Source organism: Danio rerio, chromosome 4 (assembly GCF_052040795.2).
Source record: "Danio rerio strain M-AB ecotype USA chromosome 4, GRCz13ab, whole genome shotgun sequence".
NCBI lineage: Eukaryota > Metazoa > Chordata > Actinopteri > Cypriniformes > Danionidae > Danio > Danio rerio.
In genome coordinates, this window is record NC_141024.2 from 3,675,001 (window position 1) to 3,694,594 (window position 19,594).

General features: G+C 32.6%; 1 protein-coding gene across 12 annotated transcripts in view; it reads left to right on the forward strand.

Moving 5' to 3' along the window:
* Window positions 1–16,162, forward strand: part of fgd4b (FYVE, RhoGEF and PH domain containing 4b) — a 27,974-nt gene extending 11,812 nt beyond the window's left edge. For 4 of the 12 annotated variants that reach the window (XR_015482428.1, XR_015482430.1, XR_015482424.1 and 1 more), the window contains exons 5-18: window positions 1,779–1,871; window positions 2,006–2,151; window positions 3,445–3,601; window positions 3,955–4,093; window positions 6,069–6,127; window positions 8,494–8,640; window positions 9,823–9,995; window positions 10,227–10,257; window positions 11,036–11,119; window positions 11,221–11,346; window positions 12,923–13,072; window positions 13,153–13,293; window positions 15,137–15,843; window positions 15,994–16,162. Coding sequence is in view for 4 of the 12 variants with exons in the window: in XM_087247826.1 (XP_087103952.1) it covers window positions 1,779–1,871; window positions 2,006–2,151; window positions 3,445–3,601; window positions 3,955–4,093; window positions 6,069–6,127; window positions 8,494–8,640; window positions 9,823–9,995; window positions 10,227–10,257; window positions 11,036–11,119; window positions 11,221–11,346; window positions 12,923–13,072; window positions 13,153–13,293; window positions 15,137–15,397 (1,707 nt within the window). In the remaining 8 variants the exon portion in view is untranslated. Of the gene's footprint in view, window positions 1–1,778; window positions 1,872–2,005; window positions 2,152–3,444; window positions 3,602–3,954; window positions 4,094–6,068; window positions 6,128–8,493; window positions 8,641–9,822; window positions 9,996–10,226; window positions 10,258–11,035; window positions 11,120–11,220; window positions 11,347–12,922; window positions 13,073–13,152; window positions 13,294–15,136 lie in introns of all 12 variants that reach the window. The other 8 variants (XR_015482427.1, XR_015482429.1, XR_015482423.1 and 5 more) reach the window with 2 other exon arrangements.
* The last annotated feature ends 3,432 nt before the right edge of the window (window positions 16,163–19,594 follow it).

Genomic DNA, 19,594 nt, shown 5'->3' on the forward strand with positions numbered 1-19,594 from the left:
CACAACGTTGCAACAGGGGATGGGAACAGGGGGTGTAGATATAGTCCGATGAGGGCGGGCGGCCGTCTGGTCCTCCAGCCATAGGGGCGCTGGTCGCTGACCCGCCTACCCCCTCCAGCAGGGAATTTCAGAGCGTCTCCTTATCTTGCTGTCCAGGAAAAGTTGTTTTTCTCCATCCCAGGCCGTCTGGCAGGTAAACACAGGAAAGCCGAAAGAGAAGAAAAGTTATTCAACTTTAGTCCAACATCTGTCGATTTCACAGATATTTAATGTCCGTCTCTCGTCTCCAGATCTGGCCAAATGTCCTTGCAGAGCCTCTGGTTTCACCCCGATGTTTTTTCAATTTGCGGTCTAGGACCATATATTAAATCCAATGAAAAATGTTATTATTATTACATAATTTATATATATTTTAATGATTAGATTACATAAATTAGCAATTAAAAATGATTGAATTCATTGAAATGCATGACTGACATAACGTATAGTACAAATATAATAAATATATATATATATATACACATATACATATATATTAGGGCTGCATTATACTAGGCCTGTCACAATAATCAATATATTGACTTATCGCACAGCACATGGACATGACCTCCATCATTTTTGGTGATGCAATACATATCGCCCATACAAAAAAAAACTATTCTAGCAACATTTTAGCTGTTTGCAACCTCTCTGTCTCAACTGGAGGTGTCATGGTCAGTATGGTTAAGAAGACACTCTAGTATTTACTGTAAATTACTATAGTGTATTCTCACGTGGGTGCCTGACGACCAAAAGCAGATCTGGCAGCAGAAATTGCACCCTCTGATACTTTTTAACCTTGCACCTTTTTTTCACGTTTATTATTATTTATTTGTTTTGGATCTACAGTTTCACATTCTGATTCCAATGCCTAAATGTTAAAATAACTATAATTAAATGAAGTGTTTTTAAGAATAAAACATTTTGTCTACTTTGAAAGAGTCTACTCGCATTGTAATGTCATTCAGGCATTATATATTAAGTATAAAATGGTCTCAAAATGACAATAATATTGTTTATCGCAATATATTTACATATATACACACACACACACACACACACACACATATATATGTATATATATATATATATATATATATATATATATATATATATGTGTGTGTGTGTGTGTGTGTGTGTGTATATATATATATATATATATATATTAGTTAATTTGTAAATTTTAATCTAATAATACAGATTGAATTATAAAATTTTAGGTTGTAATTATCAAATTAATTTCCAAACATATTTATTAAAATCAGCGGCTGGAGGGCATCCGGTGCGTAAAAACATGCTGGAAAAGTTGGCGGTTCATTCCGCAGTGGCGACCCTTGCATAATAAAGGGACTAAGCCGAAAGAAAATGAAATTAAATCAATAAAATATTTAAATTGTTCATTTGAAATGACTAAAATTATCGATTTTATTTTTAAAGACTCCTTTTTTGATCTTATGAACCCACAAAAACCTCTCCTCAGCATCATGATATCATCGTGTAAGGTCTTGGTGAAATCTTCTCATCTTTTCCTCCACGTCACAATATAAAAATAAAGCAGTAGAGCAGAGTTTGTGCGACTGTAAGCAGGTGTTTGTGTAGTTTTTATCAGCGGTGTCCTGTTAGCTCACCCACACGCCTCTGTGTTTTTCCATCAGTCTAGTAATGTCTGAACTGCAGTGTCAGACCACAGTGGCACGCACAGCTATAGATTTAAAGATCCGACTGTTTGTTTTGAACAGGAGCAGGTGAATAAACTCAAGCTCTTCAAGATCTCCAGTGAACTCCTGCAGACGGAGAGAGCATACGTCAGCCGACTGCATCTGCTGGACCAGGTCTGTATCTCTCGACTTATTTTACTCTTAAATACTATATGTATAATGCTTCTTCAGTGTGGATGCTCCAGTGAGAAACAGCTGATCTATGATAAATGTTTTGGAAATTAAGTTTGTGTGTTGTGTATGTTAAGGTGTTTTGTGTCAGACTCACTGAAGAGGCTCTGAAGGGCTCGTTCCCAGTGGATGTGGTGAAGGGAATCTTCTCTAATGTGGGCTCCATTTACACCTTTCACAGTCAGTTCCTGCTGCCTGACCTGGAGACACGCATGAGCCAGTGGTGAGATTCACTCATTCATACAAACAATCAAACATTTGTTTATTCTGTCATTTATTCAGTCAGACTTCCAATGCTTCCTTCTTTCCTTCCTTCCTTCATTCATAGACACAAACATTTGTTTCTTTGTTCATTCATTCATTTGTTTAATTAGTCATATATTCAGTCCTTCACTTCCAATCCTTCATTTCTTCCTTCCTTCCTTCATTTGTTCATTCATCCAGACAAACATTTTTTACTAATTCATTCATTTGTTTAATTAGTCATTCATTCATTCATTCATTCATTCATTTATACAGACATTCATTTAAGTAGTCAATCATTCAGTCAGACTCCCAACCCTTCCTTTCTTCCTTTCTTCCTTCATTCATAGACACAAACATTTGTTTGTTCATTCATTCATTCATTCATTTGTTTAATTAGTCATTCATTCATTGATTTATACAGTCGAACATTTGTTTCTTTGTTCATTCATTCATTCATTCATTCATTCATTCACTCATTTAATTAGTCATTCATTCAATCCTTCACTTCCAATTCTTCATTCATTCATTCATTTATTTATTCATTCATTCATTCATTCATTTGTTTAATTAGTCATTCATTCATTGATTTATACAGACTAACATTTGTTTCTTTGTTTATTCATTCATTCATTTAATTAGTCATTTATACAGTCCTTTACTTCCAATTATTCCTTCATTCATTCATTCATTCAGACAAACATGTTTTATTCATTCATTCATTCGTTTAATTAGTCATTCATTCATTGGTTTATACAGACAAACATTTGTTTCTTTGTTCATTCATTCATTCATTCATTTAATGAGTCATTTATACAGTCCTTTACTTCCAATTCATTCATTCATTCATTCATTCATTCAGACAAACATGTTTTATTCATTCATTCATTCGTTTAATTAGTCATTCATTCATTGGTTTATATAGACAAACATGTGTTTCTTTGTTCATTCATTCATTTAATTAGTCATTTATACAGTCCTTTACTTCCATTTCTTCCTTCCTACCTTTATTCATTCATTCATTCATACATTCAGACAAACATGTTTTATTCATTCATTCATTCATTCATTCATTTGTTTAATTAGTCATTCATTCAATTGGACTTCAATTGCCTTTCCATTCAGTCACTTCAAACATTAGTTCATTCATCTCTATAGTCAGTCAATCATTCATTCATGAATTGACAAAAGGGTGAGTATGAGTAAATGTGCCTTCTGTAAATGTGTTGATCCTCTGCTCTTCTGATCCGATGTGTGTCTGGTCTTCCTGCAGGGACTCAAAGCCACGGGTCGGAGATGTTCTAGCTCAGCTCGCGCCCTTCCTGAGGATGTACGCAGAATACGTCAAGAACTTTGACAGCGCCATGGAGCTGCTCAAACTGTGGATGGAGAGATCCACACAGTTCAGCGCCATCATTCAGGACATACAGGTAATGTGTGTGTCTGTCCATGAAAACATTAGAGAGTTAGTTTTAAAGTATTCATTTCTCACTGAACTTTTATTCTGCCTTGTTTATTTAGATTTTTTCGTGTGTGTGAATAAGTCAAATAGGGGGAAAATACTTTATGCAAGAAACAATCTCCGAAAACTAGCCTTAATATGCAGTGTTGCTTCTCATAAGATCATATCTTATTTCAAGACTTTTTTAAACGGATGAATGAAACTTGTATGCACAAATACCTTCATGCAATGATTGTGCATAGTATACAGTAAAATGTAGACCAGAATCCTTTAGAAACAAACTCTTCAGTAGGCTGAAAATGGCTCTCGGTGTGTTTGTAGAGCCAGGAGGTGTGTGGAAGTCTGACTCTCCAGCATCACATGCTAGAGCCGGTGCAGAGAGTTCCTCGATACGAGATGCTGCTTAAAGATTATCTAAAGAAACTTCCAGAGGATGATGAAGACCGCAGTCAAGCCCAGAGTGAGATATATTTATACATATGTTTGCTGTACTCTGTTGATAACAACAACCAACATGATTACTGGAATATTTCTGTGTAGGTTGTATTTTGTGTTACCGGTTAAAATAGTCCCAAACATTTGTGCTTCTCAGTGCAACACTGTGTTTGCTTCCTTCCTGAATGCATCTATTTTTGAACGATTTGCATTTCGAGCCACCTTAAATCATTCAGGCAGAGCAAATTATAACTTCTTAATCTTTAACAGAGATTGTATGCATTTAATTTAGTCCTAGGCGTAAGATTAAGCACATTCAAAACAAATTCACGATATAATTTTCTCAAATTTATGCATGCATGCATGTGTGTACTTATATTTGCATGATAAATATACACAGTACACACATGATGTCATGTAAATGTTAGTATTTAAAGATGTATATATGTTTTGGATTGTTTTTGTATGCATGTGTGCATTTATATACATAAATAAGTGTGTTTATTCAGTTAATGTTCATTTCTATAGCGCTTTAACAATGTTGATTGTGTCAAAGCAGCTTAACATTGAAGATCTAGTAAGTTAAAACTGTTTCAGTCCAGATTTCAGAGTTGACGTTCAGGGGTGCGTTTCCCAAAACCATGGTTAGCCAACTAAGGTCGCAAAGTTCCATCGTTACAAACGTAGTTTGTTGATTTGCCGTTTCCCAAATCCGTCACTCAAACGAACATTCGCAAACTGCGTCGCAAACTTCTATGATTGCAACTACACCCCTGGAGCTGTAGTTTGAAACATAGTTCCTGGCTGTGTTCTATTCCCACTTATCCCCCCATATGCCCTATTCATTTAGAACATTCTAACATTCAAAGTTGGAATGATCAAAAATAAAAAAAAGCATTAAGGTCACCTCTCTTAGGTGTAATTTGCTTCCAAACTATTTTTACAGTTCAGTTTTAGCGAAAGCTATAGGTGACCTATAAATAGTAGGTAAATAGTAGGTTATTTATTAAGTATCTGTACTGCATATGACATGGGCCTGCTGGAACTTTCTGCAGTGGTTTACAAGTGTCAAATTGTAAAAATAGACTTAAAAAACAAACAAATAAACAATTTCCTACTTGATGATAATAATAATAATAATAATAATCTTCATCATCATCATTAATATTATTATTATTATTATTTAAAAATGATTTTTTCATTTTTAATACGTAATAAATATTACATGTCATTTTATAATAGCCTCATTATTTATTTGTTTATTTATATGATTTATATATGACATTAATATAGGTGTTAGCTTTTGTAAGTGAAGTAAACAACATTATTTGCACAAAGAAATGAAGATACTCCGTCCAGTTAGGAGCATCATTTTGGGCGTTTTCACTAGTAACTACATCGTTCTTTTCGATGACATCGATGCATCGTACTAAGATAGTTCAGCCGCGAGGTATGTCGTTGTTTGGGAAACGCACCCCAATGTGCTTTCATTTTTACTGCTGAAAGTCCAAACACTGAGAAGCAAATTCACAAGCAAGCTCCACAAGTCCCAAACCAAACAACTTCACCGATTGACGAAAGTGAAAGGAAAAAAAACTCTGTTTACTTTATATATTTATCATGTAAATGCACATTTTTATTTTGGATGCGTTTAATTATGATTAATCACTATACAACACAAATTTACCGTGCTTTTTTTTGCATTTGAGTACTTTAATTTGACTTCATAGAAAACAAAGCAGTGCTTATTTATAAATCTATTCAAAGTAAATCCATCTCCTGTAATTTAATTCACCACAATATTTAATTATCATTACACAAAGAAAACCCTCCCAAATGTTGAGACATCATTAACCCTAACTTGGGGCATGTGAATTGTAAAAAATATCCCACGTTTCCATGAGCAAATAAAGGTAAACAGTGTTGTGTGGCCCTCAGCTGCTTTCAGTTCCACATCTGGATGAATCATCTCAAATATCACTTCTGTTTCTCACTTCCAGAGTCTCTGAACATCATCTCAATGGCCGCCACACACTCCAACATGGCTATTCGCAAGATGGTGAGACACACTTTCACTTGATCAACTGCACTGTAAAAAACGTCTCCATATTTAGTGATTCGCAGGTGTTTTCAGTTTATTTGCGGTTGTGACTTGAATTATGGGATGTTAAACTCTGCTCTGTTCACTTTTGATGTTGAAAGTTCAACTCTACAGTTTAACAAAGGGATTTTTATGGACATCTGAGTAGCATTAACCTCTTAAGGCCCAAGCCGTTTTTTTACATGCATTTTTTATTTCTCTTTGCTATTTGGGCTTATTTGAACCTAGTTAGAATAAAATCTAAGTATCATCTTTTGATATGATGTACTTTTAGAGAAAAATTATGTCCATATATGTGGAATCGTGGTGCGAATTTACATTAAACACTTCATCCTGACTGTTTTTAATGCATATATAACACATAAATATTTTTTGAACATGTTTTCACTGTCAGAGACTTAAAACAAAAATTTTTCCCTATTTTGGACAGTTAAAATAGTGTTTGGGACATTTCACATGCTGCAAAACAGTTGCAGGATGACACTATATGTCTGTAACAAAATATTCAATTCAATTCAGCTTCATTTGTACAGCGCTTTTACAATGTAGATTGTGTCAAAGCAGCTTCACATAAATGGTCATAGTAACTGGATCAGGGTAGTTCAGTTTTTAGTGTTTAAGTTTAGCTCAGTTCAGTGTGGTTTGAGGTCATTATGGAGAGTCCAAACACTGAAGAGCAAATTCATCTGAGTAGCTTTTCAGATCCTGAATCATGCAAGCCAGTGGCGACAGCGGAGAGGGAAAAAAACTTCACCAATAGGAGAGTGAAGAAAAAAAACCTTGAGAGAACCAGACTCATTTGGGCACGACCATTTTAATTTCTCCGCTGGCCAAAAGTCTTGTGCAGAGCTGCAGTGTCAGCAGTAGAGGCTGGATGCTGGCCTCAGCGAAGACTCGTCTGTCCCTGGAGCGTCACTGGAATCAGTCTCATACTCTCCACTCCCCTATGACCAACATTGCAGCAGCAGCTCAGGATACGGTCTGGTCCCGGATATGGACACCTTGGGATCATCTCGTCGCTGGTCTTGGGTCCAATCAGTGACTCCGCATAATCTGAGGACCTCGGGATGAGTATCCCCAGGTGGAAATGGAGAATAAAGAGAATAATAAAAAATAAAATAAAAAACATTCAAAGTGTTTTAAATAGCCACTTAAGAGCTAAAATGTGCTGTCCACGTATGTGGACACTCGGGCCCTAGGAGGTTAAAATGATATAATGCCAACACCAATCAGAGAAGAAATATTATGGGAGAGGGAGGGGAAGATATTTTGATGATAGTTGACTCGGTTACTTTATTTAAATGATGCACATTGAAGTATTTATAATAAACATTGGAATCATTCATTTTTAACCACTTTTCCGGGGCCGGGTCGCGGGGCCAGCAGTCTCAGGAGAGAACCCCAGAGTTCCCTCACCCCACACTCTCCCTCTAGCTTCTCCAGGGTGATCCTGAGGCTTTCCCAGGCCAGCTGACAGACTTCGTCCCTCCAGCATGTACTGTGTCTTCCTCTTTGTGGGACATCCCTGGAACACCGTCCTAGGCAGGCGTCCAGAAGGCATCCAAAACAGATGGCAGAGCCACCTCAGCTGAGTTCTCTCGATGTGAAGGAGCAGCGGCTCTACCCGGGTGACAGAGCTCCTCGTCCTATCCATAAGGATGTCGGCCCTGCCACCCTGCGAGGGAAATTCGTTTTGGCCACTTGTACTTGAGATCTTGTCCTTTCAGTCATGACCCAAAGCTCATGACCATAGGTGAGAGTAGGAACGTAGATTGATGGGTAAATCGAGAGCTTTGCCTTTCGGCTCAGCTGCTTCTTTACTACAACAGACCAGTACATCAGCCGCATTACTTGCTGCGGCTGCACCAATCCGCCTGCCAATCTCATGTGCCATCCTTCCCTCATTCGTAAACAAGACCCCGAGATACTTGAACTTTTCCTCCTGGTGTAAAGACTTTCCTCTAACCTGGAGATGGCAAGCCACCCTTTCCGGCCACGGCCTCAGACTTGGAGGTCTCATCCCAGCTGCAAACCGCCCAAGTGCATGCTGAAGATCCATGTCCGATGAAGCCAACAGAACATTGAAATCTTCCAATAAAAATCCAGTTGTAGTTTTTCCTCTATATTTGTATGTTTGCATTATTTGCACAGAACAATTTGGTACCTTGTTTTATGTATGCACCAATCGCCAAAGAAATGTACTAGTAATGTCAAACCTTTCACTTCTGATTCTGATTATTTCTTGTGGTCCTTAACAGGGTCATTCTGCATGCATTTTAGGTGTGTAGGTTTTTAAATGGCGCTTTTATTGTATTGTTTTCCAGGAGAACCTGAAGAAGCTGATGGAGATCTATGAGATGTTGGGAGGTGAAGAAGACATCGTAAATCCGTCTAACGAACTCATTAAAGAAGGACAAATCCTGAAACTGGCTGCCAGAAACACCTCGTCCATGGAGAGATACCTTTTCCTGGTTAGCTGAATTAATAAACAAAATTTATTTATTTATTTATTTATTTATTTATTTATTTATTTGTTTGTTTGTTTGTTTGTTTGTTTATTTATTTATTTAATTTATTCATTTATCCAGTTAATAATTATGTAAATGTTTTAAGCATTTATTATTATTATGAATAATACTAATAATAATAATACTAATAATAATAATAATAACACATAATAAATAAAAAATATTTAATTTAAGAATGTTTATTATATCTCAGAATATTTTAAGAATTCTTAAATCGAGATAATTAAATTTATTTTCATTTATATGCCAGTGGGGTAAAGGAAAACAAAAACTAAATGTTAAGGAAAAGAATTTGGTAAATTGAAATACAAATAAATGTATTTAAAAATGTAATATTTTAAACATTCTTGATTAGATAAAATATATAACTGAGAATGTTTAAAATATTACATTTTTAAATGCATTTTATTTTATTTATGTATTTATTTTAAACATTCTTAAATTTAATTTGAAAGAAATTGGTAAAATAAAATTAAATAAATGCATTTAAATAATTAAATTACAAATATATTAACAAATGTTTACATTTTGATGCTATAAATAATAATGGAAAATTGTAGGATTAAACTTAAACAGCTTAAGTTTTTGTTTCTATAGTTTATTGAATTAATTTATTAAGGCCTGATTTCTGAAATAATTATAAAAATTAAGTTTGTCTAAAAGAAGAGAAGGGTTAAACCTTTAAAACAATATATTTAAATTAAATAATATAATTAATATAAAATTATTATTTTATTTAAATTTGTTAATAATAATAATTATTATTATTATTATTATTACTATTATTATTATTACTACTACTACTCAACTATAAAATAATAATTGTTATTAATATTTATTATTGTTATTTTATTTTATTTTTACATTGTATATTTATTTGGTGCATTATTTTTAGTTAAATAAATATAAAACAATAATGTACAATCTCTATTTATTTTTTCCAGTTAAATGTTTTAAGCATTTTGTCTTTTTCTGATATATATATATTTGCAAAAATAAAATAAACTTTCCAGACATAAATAATAATATACATTAAAGCGTTTAGATATTGTACTGAGAAAGTGCATAAAAATACTTGTTAGTGTCACCCTGTGTGTTAAATCTGTGCTGCTTTTCTCTTTCTAGTTTAACAATATGTTGCTGTACTGCGTGCCCAAGTTCAGTCTGGTGGGCCAGCGCTTCACTGTGCGCACGCGGGTCCGAGTCGAGGGCATGAAAGTGCTGGAAACGTCCAATGAAGATTATCCACACACTTTCCAGGTGTCCGGAAAAGAGCGAACACTCGAGCTGCAGGCCAGGTGACCGACACACAAATAAAGAAACATAAAAACATGTGTTTGAGGGGCAGCATAGTGGCTCAGTGGTTAGCACTGTCGCCTCACAGCAAGAATGTTGCTGGTTTGAGTCTCGGCTAGGTCACTTCTTTGTGGAGTTTGCATGTTCTGCCCATGTTAGCGTAGGTTTCCACTGGGTGCTCCAGTTTCGTCAGTTTCAGCTCATAATAATGACTTTCTATTCATTCTCCACAGCTCACAGCAGGACAAGGAGGACTGGATAAAGGTATCAGTGTTTTTCAGATGCTCAAAACTGATTTTAATTATTTATTTGATTATTTTTTGTATTTTTTAATTAGTTTAATTTATATAATTTTTATTATTTATAAAAAAAATTTAAATTGGTAATTATTTGTACTTTTTTGTAATTTGTATGGTTTATTTATCTATTTAATTATTTTTATTTATTTATTTAATTTTTGCAGTTATTTATTATTTATTAATTTTGTAATATTTTATTTATTTACTTAATTAACGTTTGTACTTTTTTTATTAATTTAATTTATGTATTTTTTATTATTTATTTGTTTAATTTATGTAATTTTTATTATTTTTTCATTTAATTTATGTAATTGGTAATTATACGTTTTTTGTAATTATATAAAAAAATTATTTAATTTGTGCAATTTTCTATTATTTATTATTTTTTGTAATGTTTTATTTATTTAATTAACTTTCATAATTTTTATTATTCATATAATTTGTTATTTTTATTATTTATTCATTTAATTTATGTAATTAATGATTATACATTTTTCGTAATTTTAATTATTTAATTAAATTTCAAAATGTATTTAATTTGTGATATTGTATTATGTATGTATTTATATGTTGTAATATTTTATTGATATTTTTATTTAATGTTTTAAATTTTATTTATTTATATAATTATGTAAAAAAATATTGTAATATTTATTTATTCTTTCATGTATTCATTGATTCATTTTTCATCTTTGAAGTAAGCCTCAATAGCAAACTCTCATTGTGGGTCATTTTTGTTCTAGGCGTTTCAGGAAACCATTGAAATCTTTCAGCAGAAAAATGAGACGTTCAAATCAGCCTGTAAAGAAGCGACAGATGAGGTGTCTGTAAGTATGAGATGAGACGTCTGCAACTTGATAAAAACAAGCGTAACAAAGGTCAAGAGGAAATCCAGCATCTGTCACTGCTGTGCTTTTCTGCGTTACAGAAAGAAGAATTGGGCAAACGAGCCCCGCGCTGGATTCGAGACAATGAAGTGACCATGTGCATGAAATGTAAAGAGCCCTTCAACGCTCTGACCCGCAGGAGACACCACTGCAGAGCCTGTGGATATGTAAGTGAGCAATTCCATAAAAATGTTAACTTTGGAAAAAAAAATAAACAAGTTTACGTAAAACACATACAAATAAAATGGACCGGGTGGTTTTTAAAACGAATGGCGGTGAATGAAAGTCAAACTGGTGAGTCGTCTGACAATATAGTGCCCTTCTGAATCAAATCAGCAGGATGCCCTTCAGCATCTTTAACTTACTTCGAAGACACGACTGACTACGCTTACATGGACATCTGTAATCGAGTTATTTGCTTTAATAGACAATAATATAATTGGTGTTTGCATGAAGTGCTTTCATGTAAGAGTTTCCTGTAATTTTGGGTGACTTTAACTGCAGTTCGGCAGTTTCACTTTAACTCATGGACATTTCATTCATGCCCCCGTGACAAACTGGAGTATTAGTCGCAAATAAGTAGGACTGGTGAGAGTGTTGGGAATTTAATAACACAGAATGGAAAGAAAAAAAAACTTGCGCATTCCACGATGTGTGCGTGTGCGTGTGTGTGTGTGTGTGTGTGTGTGTGTGTGTGTGTGTGTGTGTGTGTGTGTGCAGTCCTTTACTCACAGCCGTGTGTGTTGATCTTGTCGGAAAATATGGCGAGAAGCCCTACATGACGGTAGTAGTTTGATTGCGGCGTTAACTTCAATAATGTCACTAATATCTGCATACTCCACATGTCTTAAATCATTCCTGTTTAGTTCAGTGATGAGTTTAGTCAGATTAAGATGATCAAAAACAGCTGTTTGGAGCTTATGTAGGCCTACAGTTCAACATTCATGTTCATCTAAATAAACTGTTAGTAAACGCAAGCACATCTTATTAAACATCATTTATTATCATCACCAATTATCACAGTAGAACAGTTTCTCAAACAGTTTGTGATTCATTTTGGAAACGGGAGATAAGCCCTTGGTCTAATGCGCCACCTGGCTTGAGAAACCCGTTCTCAATGTCTTATATTTAGTCATTATTTGGGTAGCACATATTCTGAACGCCTTCGGCAGAATTCAAATGAGCCATTTTAATCTAGATTAATTCCAAGATTACAGAGAGATTTATCTAAAAGTCTATGCCCACCTACATTAATAATAATAATAATATGGTCGTTAGACTGTTGCAGTTTTTTGTGTTGTCAATATGCTTGTGTTTACATAGGCCTATTGGTATGTGTGAGCCATTGCGTGCAACATTGGTATGATTATAACCACTTCTGAAAATAATGGGGGTCGTGAGTCGCTGGCATTGTTATCTTGGGGGTCACGGGCTGAAAAGTTTGGCAACCCCTGCTATAATTTATATCTGTAGTATTCTTTTTTTTTCCTTGCCATGGAAATAGCCATATAAGCTGGCTTGGTGTACACACACACACACACACACACACACACACACACACACACACACACACACACACACACACACACACACACACACACACACACACACACAGACAAACAAACCAAATCCTATGTGCAAAGAATCTTTAAAGAACTTTTTAATGCAAAATATAGGTTTTAAATGGTTTTAAGTCAAGAAAAAGTCATGTACACTGAAAGATTATATTGAAATGTGTTGTAGGTTGTGTGCTATAAATGTTCGGACCATAAAGCATCGCTGAGGTACGACAGCAACAAGTTAAATAAGGTGTGTAAGGACTGTTACCACATTCTGACCGGCAGAGCGGACGCTGAGGAGCCAGTTTGCGGGAAGAAAAAAGGAATTCTTGAGGTACGAGTTCTGGAGGGTGTTTTAGATGTTATTACCATGAATTTATGTATTTATTTTTAATTCTCTTAACCTTTTACCAGATTGAAGCGGCTCAGGTGTCAGGAAACAGTTTTCTGTGTGGCTTCCTGCAGTACAGTGACAGAACTAAACCGTCTCAGAGGGTCTGGTGTGTGATACCGCAGCATGATGCACTGGTGCTGTACCTGTATGGTGCACCGCAGGTGAGAAACGCAGTCTATAGTGTTCATGGAAAACCTGGAAAAGTCGTGGAATTTTGACACTGCATTTTCCAGACCTGGAAACGTTTTGCAAAAGTCATGGAAATTAGTTTAGTAAATATCTGTTTATTTGAATATCAGTTAGTTGTCTTAGTTTGTGTCTTTGGACAAACACATACTCTCACATTATTCGTGCATTACCTAAATCAGTTTTACATAGAACTAAAAACACATTAAAACTTAATAGATTGTTGCGTGTTTTATGACGTGCTGTGATAAATTTGATTGTACATTATTGACCATGTGCATGTACACATTACATGAAACATTAGCTTATGAAATGTACTTGTCATGGGATTTCAGTAGTACAAATGTGTCTGAATCCTGAGTCTAGCAGAGCTCAGTAATGGATTAAAACTTCTCTAAAAAAATAGAATTGATCTAAAACAGAATACCTTCACAACCAGTGTTGTGGGTAACAGATTACAAGTAATGCTAGTTACGTATTAATATTACTTTTCTAAGTAATGAGTGAAGTAACATTACTTTATAAAAGTAAGTAATTATGTTTGAGTTCCTTTTTGAAAATGTAAATCTTCTTCATCTTTTTTATTAATAGATTATTTTAATTGTTTATTTCAGTTTATTATTATTATTATTATTATTGTTGTTGTTGTTGTTGTTGTTGTTGTTATTGTTATTGATGATAATAATAACAAATCAATTGATCATTTATTTATTTTTAATTATGTGTATTTACTATTATTAATATGAATAAATTCATTTTTCTTATTTATTTATTTATTTACTTATTAATTTCTATTTACTAATAATAATAATATTAATAAATAATTGATTTCAACACAGCAAATTTCCTAACTTTAGTAATTTATTTATTTATTTTATTTTAAGTAATGCAAGTTACATATTAATATTACTTTCTAAGTAATGAGTGAAGTAACATTACTTTATAAAAGGAAGTAATTATATTTGAGTTCCTTTTTTAAAATGCAAATCTTCTTCATTAATAGATTATTTTAGTGATTTATTTATATTTATTATTATTATTATTATTATTGTTATTGATAATATTTAGAAATTAATTGATTGTTTTATTTGTTTATTTTTATTTGTTTTTGTGTATTTACTATTATTAATATTAATAAATTATATATATTTTATTTATTTATATTTATTAGTAATAATAATAATAATAATAATTATAATAAATTAATCAATTATTTAATAAATTATTGTATTTATTTATATTTATTATTATTATTATTATTGATGTTAAACTAATCTATTGTTGTATTTATTAATTTAACAATAATAATAATAATAATAATGATAATAATAATAATAATAATAATAATAATAATAATAAAGTAGTTGATTTATTTATTTCTATTTATTAATATTAATGATAATACTAATAAATTAATTAATTGTTTTATTTATTTATTTCTACTTATTAAGAAAAAATAATAATAATATTAATATTACTTCTAATAATAATAATAATAATAATAGTAACAATAATCAATTTTTGATTTATATTATTTATTTTTTATGTATTTATTGTCATTTTTATTTATTAATTTATTATTATTATTAATAATATATATCTACACCCTAGCTACCACACTGAACATCTTAGCAATATCCTGTCCAGCATCTGAAACCCTAGAAGCTTCTCTTAACACTTTAACAACAGCCTAGAAACCATTCAGAACACCTTAATAGTCACACAGCAATTTCTTATCTTTAGTAGCTTACCTTTTTGTTTTAAATGCTCATATTAACCCTGAATATATATATTTTTTCACATCCTTTTACATCTCAGGACGTGAAAGCCCTGTGCACCATCCCGCTCTTGGGTTACCAGGTTGAGGACGTCCAGAGGTCTGTGGATCATCCTCCAACCGGTTTCCGTCTATGCCAGTCCAAATATATCCACTGCTTCACAGCCGAAACTGAAGAAGTGAAACTGCGATGGCTGAAAGTTATACGCAAAGCTGTGATTGGAGAAATGCCAGAATGCCAAACACCAGTCGACGGAGATCTTGTCAATGGCTGCCATGAAGGTGCAACTGATGGTACCTGAAAAAAAAAACAAGGCACTGATTGTGCACTGAAAATAATACAGATCTAGAGAACATACACTGAAAAAAATCATTCATTGGATATTTTTTTAAGGTAAGTGGTTGCAAACATTTTATATAGGCTGAATTTAAGCAAACAAATAACGTTTAGTAAATATGTTTGTTTAAATTCAGCTCGTATAAATTGTTTGCAACAACTCACCTAAAAATAATAGAGTAAATGCAATGAATCGTAGTATTGGTAGAAAAAAACTGATTGGATTAGTTAGGCAACATGTTTGTTTCAGTCCGTCAGTCTGTTTTAGGAATGTTAATGCACTATCATATCAACCTCAATCTTGACTGGTGATTATTTAATTCAGTAATTCTGAGTTTAGCTTGTCTGCTGACCAATCACAGATGAGCTAGCGTAAATTGAGCTTTGTGAGTCTTCCTCTATGCCAGGGGTGTTCAAACTCAGTCATGGAGGGTCGGTGTCCTGCTGAGCTTAACTCCAACATGCTTCAACACACCTGCCAGGACGTTTCTAGTTCATCTAGTAAGAGCTTGATCAGCTGGTTCAGGTGTGTTTGATTAGGGTTGGAGCTAAACTCTCCAGGACACCGGCCCTCCAGGACCGAGTTTGGACACCCCTGCTCTATGCACTGTGATGTTTAATGTTTTATGTTGCTGTGTCTAAGATTTATGCACTTTATTGCTTATTTTGTAAACCAGAATGTCGATATTAAAATGAATTCATTAATAAAATTTGAGCTGCGCCTTTAGGACCTTCTGTCTCCTTGTGAATTGAATGAATTTATATAAAAAATCTAGATTTTTTTCATCACTTGACTATGCTTGAGTTGAGTGTAAATTGGGGTCGCCACAGCGGAATGAACCACCAACTAATTCTATATATATGTTTTACCATGCCCTTCCAGCTGCAACCCAGTACTGGGAAACCCCCAAACACACTCACATTCTACGGCTAATTTAGTTAATCTAAATCACCTGTAGCACATGTGTTTAGACTGTGGGGTAAACCGGAGCACCCGGGGGAAACCCACACCAACACGGGGAGAACATCCAAACTCCACACAGAAATGCCAACTGACCCTGCAGGTACTCGAACCAGCAACCTTCTTGTGACCTTGCCTGTAAAGCAGATGTTGTAACTGTAAATTTAGGTTTGAATCAAAGTGAAAGTCTGCTGGAAACCAGACATAGATAGTGATCGCTGAAGTGACTGTGTGTGATTGCTTAAAGGCAATTGCTGAAATGTGTGACTCGAGCTACAGTTTGCGCAAGACTCTTCAACACTGTCATCAAGACTGTAATGTTTGTGCTTCAGTGAAATGAGGATGTGGATTGTATGTATTTTCATTTGTTTCTGAAATCCCGAGTTTCAAAATTAGTAGAATTGACTAAATGTGTGTGTGTGTGTGTATGTATATATATATATATATATATATATATATATATATATATATATATATATATATATATATATATATAAATATATATATATATATATATATATGCAGAAATGTATGAAAAAGTTTTATTTTATTATATACATATTTTTTATGATTAATTGACTTTCCCAAAATTATGTCATAATATTTAAGTTCATTTTTAGATGTAAATCTTCTTCTTCTTTTTATAATTTTATTTTTATAATTTCTTTTTTTTATTATTATTATTATTATTATTCTTGCTTCTTATTATTTCTTATATTTATCATTATTAATAAATTAATTGATTATTTAATTTATTTCTATTATTGTTATTGAGAATAACAATAAATTAATTGATTATTTTATTTATATATGTTTAATATGTTTATATGTATTTTTATTATTATTAATATTATTTATTTATTTATCAGGACCCCCATCAGCCACTACCAAAGTATTCTTTCTGGGGTCCATCGAACAAAAAATAAATATATTATTAAATTGTTTTATTTAATTATTTATATTTAATAAAAATAATAATAAATTGATCATATTTTTTATTTAAATGTATGAATATATATATATATATATATATATATATATATATATATATATATATATATATATATATATATATATATATATATATATATATATATATATATATATTATGTATGTTTTTGCTAATAACATATAGACAGTGCTTTGGGAACGTTGTTTGTTGGTTCTCAAAGGGTTACATAACTTTATTCATGTATTTGTTTTTGTAATAAGCTGAAGATATAGACAGTGTTCTAGGGGTACTTGTTCAGGTTGTTTATTTACCCAAAGGCTAAAAAGCTTATTTTTTTTGTCACCAAAAGGTAATATTTCAGAGTGTATATCAATATATGAATATTTAGCCATTGAGAAACAACACAATCTTTCTCTAATGTTTTGTTGTTAATGTTGCTGTTTTTTAATATGAACATACAGCATTTTGTGTTCTGGTAACAATTTTGTGGGGATTTTTTATTTATTTATTTAGTAATTAATTATTAATTTATTAACTTAAATAGATATTTTCTGCACCATACGATCTATAAGAGTTGTTTTATTATTATTTACTTGGTTGCTTGTAATAACTGACCAACCGGTATTCAGCATTTTGGCAACAGTTTGTTGGTACTTATTTATTTATTTGTTTTCTTTATTTATCAAAAATCTTACCTTCTTTTATTGTTGTAGGGAGTTTTTCTTTCTATTTAGTCATTTAATGCGTAATTATATATAAATATATATTATTACCATAATATTCAAAACGTCGATCACGTGACCGTGTATATCAACAGACTAGCAGGTGTTTTCTTCAAGATTGACGACACGAGGTCGAGTTTAAGGTTATTTCTCACTTTTATTCACATATTAATGTAAACCTTAAACCCTATCAGTATCAGTGTTTGTTTAAAGTCCAAGAAATCCTCATTTTACGCAGCGTAAACGGAGAAAACGCGAGGTTTAACGTTATATATATATATAATTTTCACTCCAAAAAAACATCGACGTCTCTCTTGTAGCTCACGTAAGTACATTAAAACGACAAGGAAATTCCCTTTATGAATGAATGGCTTAATCTTAATATCCCTGTGAGAGAGAAAAACCTGAATTACAACCTGGAACAAAGAGTCACTTCAGCTATTCACATGCCTCTCTGTTGAGTGATGTAAAACAATCGCTGATGGCAAACACGATGGAGCATTTTGAGGCATGTAAACAAAAACAATGGTCCCAATGTATGTCCTGTTGCACATTTTTTTAAATTTCCATAGCTTCCGAGAATCTAAATAGAGCCACATATTGATGAATAATGTTATGATAGCTGTTTTAACATTGAGTTATGATTGAATTGCCTCTTGTTACAGTTTTGAAATAGTTGGATGACATTCATTAACCAAATTTAAATGGTCTAATGATTATATTCTGTCTTTATTATGTATTTATTTACAATTTTGTATTAGTTACTCAGTTTTATTTCATTTCAAACATGCATGTCTTTATTCTGTGGGCCACAAAAGATGAGTTTAGTTTTATTTTTGACACCAATGACCATATTATACTGTTCACTTCTGTGTACACATGATAAATGCAGAATATTTGCATGATTAAAGAAAAGCACATAAATTAAAATGAAGTGTTGTCATGACACTGAAATTTGCAAAGAATTTTAATATAAATGTATTACATAAAGCAATACATATTTAAAAACAATGTGCAATAATGTAATGAAAAAATAGATCATGTGTACTATAGACCATTTTGAGGGATGTAAACAAAACCTATGGTCCCAGCGTAGGTCCTGTTGTACATTTTTAATTTCTCCAGCTTCCAGTAATCCAAAAAGAGCCACATATTGATGAATAATGTTATAAAGCTGTTTTACATTGCGTTATGATTGCATTGCCTCTTGTTACAGTTATAAAATAGTTTGAAAAGCATAAAATGTTCACGGGTCAATGAAATTACCATATTGAAAGGCTCCATAATGACTATATTCTCATTATTATGTATTTATTTACTATTATTTATTAGTTACTCTGTTTTATTTCATTTCAGACCAGCATGACTTTATTCTGTGGGCCACAAAAGGTGAGTTTAGTTTTATTTTTGACATCAATGACCAATCTATTGTGTTTTATACTGTTCACTTCTGTGTACACATGATAAATGCAGAATATTTGCATAGTTAAAGAAAAGCACATTAATTAAAATGAAGAATTTCCATGG